General features: G+C 41.5%; 1 protein-coding gene across 1 annotated transcript in view; it reads left to right on the top strand.

Moving 5' to 3' along the window:
- ITGB7 (integrin subunit beta 7) overlaps positions 1-8,459 on the top strand; it is a 25,856-nt gene that overhangs the window by 3,810 nt on the left and 13,587 nt on the right. Inside the window, 5 exon segments of the mRNA XM_069101185.1 lie at positions 526-684; positions 1,509-1,604; positions 1,755-1,844; positions 2,980-3,123; positions 3,391-3,584. Of these exon segments, the coding sequence (XP_068957286.1) occupies positions 526-684; positions 1,509-1,604; positions 1,755-1,844; positions 2,980-3,123; positions 3,391-3,584 (683 nt within the window).

Raw genomic sequence — 8,459 nt, 5'->3', positions numbered from 1 at the left:
GTGGTGCATGTGGTGTGTATGTATGTGTGTTGTATGTGTTGCGTGTGTGGTGTGTGCATGTGTGGTGCGTGCGTGGTGTGTATGTGTTGTATGTATATGTGAGTGTGTGGTGCATGTGTGTGGCATGTATGTTATATGTGTTGCATTGTGGTGTGTGTGTGTTGGGAGAGGGACAAAGAGGGTAGGCTGGGGATAGAGGGGTGGGGAGAGGAATGCTGGAAGCTAGGGCTTGGAAGGGTGGGGCCTGAAAGACCAAGGAGGGGGCACTAAACCACCTGGAGGCCTGGAGGACCAGAATGGGGGGCTGAAGAACAAAGGGATATGAATAGCAGAGGATTTCATGGATTAAGATTGAGAGGGTTTGGAGGGAAAAAGAAAAACCCAAAGGCCGGGCTATGGACAAATGAGTCTCTGAAAGAGTCTAAATGTTGCCAGTGCCTACCCTATAGGTGACTGTGGTGGTAGGAGGTTTCGAGTCACTGACATATTTCCCCCTCATCCCATTATCACATTCTTGTACCCCAGGAGCAGATTGGCTGGAGAAATGTATCCCGGCTGCTGGTGTTTACGTCAGATGACACGTTCCACACGGCAGGGGATGGGAAGTTGGGTGGCATCTTCATGCCCAGTGATGGACACTGCCACCTGGATGCTAACGGTTTCTACAGCCGAAGCCGAGATTTTGTGAGCGAGCCCTGCCTCCTTTACTAGCTGCAGCATCTCCCTTTCTTTCAGCCAGAAAGCTCTTTGCCCCCTGGAGCTGCCTACTCACAGGACACTCTTTAGAACAGAGGGTGGAGTTCAGTACACCCTTCATCTGGGGTCCTTGAATTAAAAAAACAATTTTTTTTGATCACTGTATTTCAATAGAACTAATTTCCTTTAAAATCCTATGTATTATTTATTTATTTATTGCCTTTTTGGAGGGCAGTTGGGGTTAAGTAACTTGCCCAAGGTTAGTTACACAGCTAGTTTTTTTGTGTGGGTGTTAAGTGTCTGAGGCCAGAACCGAACTCAGGTTCTCCTGACTCCAGGGCCAGCGCTTTACTCACTACGCCACCTAGCCACCCCAAAATCCTATGTATTTTACTTTTTATAATTTTAAAAACATTTTTCTGAGAAGGGATTCATAGGTTTCACCAGATACTGTGAAGAGAGTCCAGGAGGTAACTGTGGCTCTACCCATGGATTTATAGGAATGACCTGGTCCCTCTCTGTTTCTTTCTTTGTTTTTTTTTTAAGTTTTGTAAAGCACATTACATGTATTGATTTATTTTTCATTTATGGAATAAAACAAGCATTTCTATAGCAGAGTGTAATAAAAAAAGATGATTGCACATAAAGCTAAAAATCTATTATGTACAACTTGCTTTCCCTTTTACATATATACTAAAGTTATCATGTAAGTTTTTTTCTTTTTTTTTCTTCCCTCTCCCTATGGCTGCTACCATTAGACACAAATAGGTATATGTATGTAAAATAATTATTCTATCCTCTCTGTTTCTCAGGACTATCCTTCTGTGGGTCAGGTAGCCCATGTTTTATCTGCTGCCAACATTCAGCCCATCTTTGCCGTGACTAGTCCTGCACTGCCAATCTACCAGGTGACCCTTTTCTGGACCAAGACCTTTGTATCTCCCCAGTCCCCTTCACTTCCCCTACATCTCCAATCTTCCACTCTCCTCAGTTTCAGCCAACTTAATCCCTTTTTCTTCCTCCTTGGAACCTCTCTAAAGATGCCTGTGATTCCTTAGGAGCTGAGTAAGCTGATCCCCAAGTCAGCTGTGGGGGAGCTGAGTGAAGATTCCAGTAATGTTGTGCAGCTCATCATGGATGCGTATAATGTAAGGCTGGAAGCAGGTGTGGGGGGAGAAAAGAGCACTGGGACTGAGGATGGAGAAAGGGAACCTTCAAAGGTTTTGAGGAAGAACTGGGCTGCTTGGTGGGGTAAAGCATCTTTTCTTAAATTCATATACCTTTGCAGTTAGCTCTGATTTGAACCTTATGTGTGCCATAACCACTCACTTCATTCCTTTATTTATTCTTTCGTTCCTATTACACACAAGACGATTTGGGGCAGTTAGGTGGCACAGTGAATAGAGCACGGGCCATGAAGTCAGAGGGCCTGAGTTCAGATTCGGCCTTAGAGACTTGGCACACTTAATAGTTGTGTGACCTTGGGCAAGTCACTTAACTCTGATTGCCTTGCCTTCTACCCCCTCCCAAAAAAGAAAAAAAATGATGCTTGGATATACATAGATGAATAATATACGGTCCTTAATCTCTAACAATTTACAATCCAATAGGGAAGATGTAATTTAATTTACTTGTGTCTCTTAGTATTCTAGTATGAGATGCTGCTGTCCCTGACTAACCTCATAGGATGTCAGAGCAGGAAGGAACCTCTTTGAGATCATCTTCTAGTCCAGGGGTCAGCAAACTACTACCTTAGGGCCAAGCCACAGCCTGTTTTGGTGCCTCATGAGCTAAGAATGGTCTTCACATGTTTAAATAGAAAAAAAAACATTTAAAAATACAAAAAATTATTCTTAGCTTGTGGGTGGTACAGAAACAGGCAGAAGACGGCTGCGGGTTGTAGAAAACCCCTGATTTCCAGCCCAACCCCCTCATTCTGCAGATGGGGAACCTGAGGTCTGGGGGGTAGTGATTTGTCCCAGTGGAATGCTGATCTCCTAACTCCTAGACCACTGATTTTTACTTACACTGTCCTATTTCTCAATTCCTTGAGGGTTGGGACATTGTCTTAAAATTTTCTTGTTTTATAGAATTGAGAGGGCCCAGCATGGGACCTTAATACATTCCTATTTTCTTGTGTTGAATAAAAAGGGGTCCATAGAATGGGTAGAGACCAGGAACAGGTTGTTGGACCAATGTGGGGACCAGTTTAGGGGAAGAAGGAGAGGCTCATAACCACATTGTGGTTCTTCATCCCCTCCCCCCCCACCTCTTCCTTTTTAGAACCTGTCTTCCACTGTGACTCTGGAACACTCACAGCTTCCTGCTGGGATCCACATTTCCTATGAGTCCCAGTGTGGTGATTCTGAGATCAGAGAAGACTCAGGAGGCAAAGGCCAGTGTAGCCATGTCCGAATTAACCAAACGGTGAGATAGGAGCAGGGATGGCAAATAGAATGATGTGGGAAGGGATAAAGGAATGCTATCAGGAATGAAGGGAAAAGAGAGGAGCAGGGAGGGACCCTAGACCCTGCAATGGGGGGAATTATTGAATTCCTATACCCCTAGAATGAGAAGAGAGTTGGGGGGCTGTGTGTGTGTACATACCCTGTCCCCCATGTTCTCCCCTCCCACTGGGTTTTCTGGGTTATGAGTATAGATCTTGTGTGTTCTGACCCTGCCTCCTCCCACCAGGTGAATTTCTTGGTAAAGATCCGTGCCACCAGCTGCCTCCATGGGCCTCATCTCCTGAAACTCCGGGTTCTTGGGTTTTCTGAGGAGCTGAGTGTGGAGCTACATACCTTGTGTGACTGTAACTGCAGTGATGTGCAGTTACGAGCCCTCCACTGCAGCCAGGGCCAAGGTGACCTCCAGTGTGGCATCTGCAGGTGAGGGGTTCCTCCTTCCCTCTCGTGCTCCCTTATAGCAAGCCACCCCTGCTCTCTTAGAATTACCCCTGCCTCGGACTTTTCTCCCACGCTCATTCAGGAGCTCCTTTCTCACAGATAGCCTATGGCTCACCCTAAATTCTATCCCTTGATACTCTCAGCATTCCAGGATTCCCCTCCTGCCTTCCAGGCTCCTTCGTTCTATATCCTTCACAAATTCTGAGACACTATCAGGGTCTTAGTTCATCATTATTCCTTTTTTGTAGAGATTGGGGAATAAAAGGATGAGGGGAGCACCGAGAGCAAAGGGGTTGGACTAAGGGAACACAGGGGAGAAGAATAGAAACTAGAAAAAAGTTGAGGGGTGGGAAGCAGGGGCTGAGTCTGAGAAGGGACAGGAGGGCACCGATGAGAATCGGAAAATCTCAGAATCAGAAGAGAGCTGAGACATTGCCTGTTCACTCTGTACCCAAATAGGAATCCATCCATTCTGTCCCTCTCCAATGTTGGAGAGCTCACTACTGCCTAAGACAGCTTGTACTATTTGGGGGGTACTCCTGAATTATCTTAAAGCTCTTGAATTTTAATTTGAGCCAAAATCTTCCTTTTTGTTATCTCTATCCATTGCTTCTAACTCTGGCATCTGGTGTCAAGTATTAATCACGTGCCCCCTAAATCCTCTCCTCTTTGTGTTGATCTTGCCGGGTTCCTTTAGCCAGTCCTTCTGTGGGCTTCAGTCCCCATAACAGTCTGGTTGCTCTCCAGTTTATGGAAGGTGGTGGCCATATTGAACACAGTATGGTGTTGGGTAGAGATTACTGGATTTGGAATCAGGGTAAGAGTCTCAACTCTAAGACTGCCTAGTAGTGTGACTTAAGGCAACTCCCTTAACTTCCTTAAACCTCTGTTTTCTCATTTGTGCAGTGGGGATAATGTCAAATAAGCTTTAAGGGCTAGGTAAATATCAGTTGTGGTCCAGATGTGGTCCAACCAGGACAAAGTACGCTTAGCCCATTCTGTGCTTTTTTTGATGCAGTCTAGGTTGTATTAGCCTTTTTGGTGACCTCTTGATGCATATGGAGCTTGCTGTCCACTAAAACCTTCAGGTCTTTTTCACATGTTTCATATTGTCTAGCCCTGTCTACCTTATCCTGTATTTGTGCAACTGACTTTTTTTTAACCCAAATGTAGGACTTTACATCAATACCTATTGTATTCTAAATAGAATCAGTCTGTTCTAGCCTGTCAATTTATTTTTTGGGAGCCTAACTTTATCTTCTCACCTATTAGCTATTCATTCAAGCTTCCTGTCATCTGTAAACATTTGAAAAGTATTTTATTTTATTTTCCCCCAATTATATATAAAAACAATTTTTAACATTCGTTTAAAAATTTTTTTGAGTTCCAGATTCTCTCTTTTCTCTCCCTTTCCTTACTCCCTCATCAAGAAAGCAAGTAATGGGGTGGCCAGGTAGCACAGTGAGTAAGAGGACCACCCCAGAGTCAGGATGACCTGGGATCGAAACTGGGCTCAGACACTTAGGATACACCCAGAAACACCTGGCCATGTAACTTTGAGCAAGTTACTTAACCCCAGTTGCTTAGGGGCGGCCAGGTGGCTCAGTGAGTAAGAGCACCGGCCCCAGAGTTGGGATGACCTGGGATTGAATCCGGGCTCAGATACTTACCACCACACCCAGAAATAACTGGCTGTGTAACCTTGAGCAAGTTACTTAACCCCAATTGCTTTAACAAAAAAAGAAAGCAAGTAATTTGATATAGGTTATACTTGTGCAGTCATGCAAAACATATGTCCATGTTAGTCATGTTGTGAAAGAAATCACAGCTAAAAAACCCCAAGAAAAATAAAGTAAAGAAAAAGTATGCTTTGATCTGCATTCAGATGTAATCAGTTCTTTCTCTGGAGATCAATAGCATTTTTCCTCATAAGTCTTTCAGAATTGTCTTGGACCATTGTATTTCTGCGAATAGCTAAGTCATTCACAGTTGATCCTCATATTGTTACCGTACTGTATACTGTTACTGTATAGAATGTTCTCCTGATTCTGCTCATTTCAGTTTGCTTCAGTTCATGTGAATCTTCCAGGTTTTTCTGACAGCATCCTGCTTGTCATTCTACCCTCCCCCGCATTTAATAGTATTTTATTTTTTTCCAATTACATGTAAAGATAGTTTTATAAGATTTCAAGTTTCAAATTTTTCTCCCTCCCCAAGACAGTGAACAATCAGATATAGGTTATACATGTACAATCATGTTAAACATATTTCCACATTAGTCATGCTGTAAAAGAAGAATCAGAACAAAAGGGGAAAACCATGAGAAACAAAAAACAAAAAAAGTGAAAATAGTATACTTTGATCTGCATTCAGACTCCATAGTTCTTTCTTTGGAATAGTATTTTCCATCATGAGTCTTTTGAAATTGTCTAAGTTAGGTGTGGGGAACCTGCGGCCTTGAGGCCACATGTGGCCTTCTAGGTCCTTCAGTAAGGCCTTCTTACTGAGTCCAAGTTTTATGGAACAAGTCCATTTATTAATGGGATTTGCTCTGTGAAGTTTGTATCTAGTCAAAGGGCCCTCACTTGAGGATCTAGAAAGCCACATGTTCCTCACCCCTGGTCTAAGTCTATCATAGGTAATCATTGCACAGTGCTGCTGTTACTGTGTACAATGTTCTCCTGGTCCTGCTCACTTCACTCAGCATCAGTTCATGTAAGTCTTTCCAGGTTTTTGTTTTTGTTTTGTTGAGCATCCTGCTCATTGTTTCTTATAGCACAATTATGTTCTGTTACATTCATTCATGGCACAGTTTCTTAAGCCATTGAAGCATACCCTCAATTTCCAATTCTTTGCCACCAGAAAAAGAACTGCTATAAATATTTTTGTACATGTGGATCCTTGTCCCTTTTTTGTGATCTCTTTGGGATACAGACTTGGTAGTGATATTGCTTGGTCAAAGGGTACACATGGTTTATAGCCCTTTAGGAATAGTTCCAAATTACTCTACAGAATGATTGAATCAGTATACCACTTAACCAACAATACATTAGTGTCTCAATTTTCCCAAATCCCCTCCAACATTTGTCATTTTCCTTTTCTGTCATATTAGCCAATCTGATAGGTGTGGGGTGGTAGCTCAGAGTTGTTTTAATTTTAATTTCTCTAATCATTGGTGATTTAGAGCATTTTTTCATATGACTATAGATCATTTTGACTACTTTTTCTAAGAATGGATTTGGTTCAGTTCTCTATTTATTTGAGAAATTAGGCCTTTATTAGGGAAATCTGTAGTAAAAAATTACTATGTATTCCCTTCCATCTTATTTTCCCCTTGTTATCCTCCTCTCTCTCTCTCCTTTAATCCTGTCCATTCTCAAAAAGTGTTTTGCTTCTGAGTTTTACCTCCCCTACTCCACCCTCCCTTCTATCAGCCCTGCTTCCCTTTTATCTTATTCCCTTTTCCTTTTCCTTTCCTCTGTGGAAAGATAATTTTCTATACCAAACATGTGTATAAATATATATGTATACAATATGTGCTATATATATTATACATACCATATATTAGTATATACTATATATATTTTATACTATATATTAGTATATATATTATTCCCTCTTTGAGCCATTCCGATGAGAGTAAGGTTCACAAGCTCCCCCATAAAAGCTTCCCCTCCACTGTAAAAGCTCTTTTGAGGCTCTTTTATGTCAGATAATTTTTATCCCACTCTATATCTCCCTCTGTTCTTCTCCCAGTGCATTCCTCTTTCTCCCCCTTAATTTTTTTTAGATAATTATTCTTTTTTTTTTTGCTTTTTGGAGGGCAATTGGAGTTAAGTAACTTGCCCAAGGTCACATGGCTCAGTTTTGTGTATGTGTGTGTTAAGTGTCTGAGGTCAGATCCGAACTCAGGTCCTCCTGACTCTGGGGCTGGCACTCTACTCACTGTGCCACCTAGCTGCCTCTTAGATAATTATTTTATCATGTTCAACTCATACTTGTTCCCTCCTTCTGACTGCCCTAATAATAAGAAAGTTTTTAGAAGTTACAAGTACCATTTTCCCTTATAGAAATGTTAACAATTTAACCTTATTGACTCCCTTATGATTTTTCTTTCCTATTTGTCTTTTTATGCTTCTTTTGAGTCTTCTATTTGAAAGTCAGACTTTCTATTTAGCTGTGGTCTTTTTATCAGGAGTGCTTGAAAGTCCCCTATTTTATTGACTGTTCCATTTTTTCCCTGAAGGATTATGCTCAATTTTGGTTATAATCCTAGCTTTTTTTGCCCTCTGGAATATCGTTCCAAACCCTCCAGTCCTTTAATATAGGAACTGCTAAATCTTGTGTTATCCTGACTGTGGCTCCATGATATTTGAATTGTTTCTTTTTGGCTGTTTGCAATATTTTCTCCTTCACCTGGGAGCTCTGGAATTTGGTTATAATGTTCCTGGAAGTTTTCATTTTGGGATCTCTTTCAGGAGGTGATTGGTGGATTCTTTCAATTTCTATCCTACTCTTTGGTTCTAGAATATCAGGGCAGTTTTCCTTGATAATCTGAAAAATGATGTCTAAAATAATTTTTTGATCATGGCTTTTAGGTAGTCCAGTAATTCTGAAATTATTTATCCTGGACCTATTTTCCAGGTTAGTTGTTTTTACAATGAGATATTCCATATTTTCTGCTACTTTTTCATTCTTTTGATTTTGTTTTATTGGTTCTTGATTTCTTATAAAATCATTAGCTTTCACTTGCCCAATTCTAATTTTTTTTAAAAAGCAATCAGGGTGTAGCAGCAAGCACCCCAAGCGTGTCCCCAGGGTGTCTGCCAATACAGGTTCTTGGATCTGCTTTGTTAA

This window comes from Petaurus breviceps, unplaced genomic scaffold (genome assembly GCF_028583685.1).
Source record: "Petaurus breviceps papuanus isolate PSGF00001 unplaced genomic scaffold, PetGlider_PUasm1.0 454, whole genome shotgun sequence".
In the NCBI taxonomy this organism is placed as follows: Eukaryota; Metazoa; Chordata; class Mammalia; order Diprotodontia; family Petauridae; genus Petaurus; species Petaurus breviceps.
Note: the sequence above shows the minus strand (reverse complement) of the source record. Positions and strands in the feature narration are given on the sequence as shown.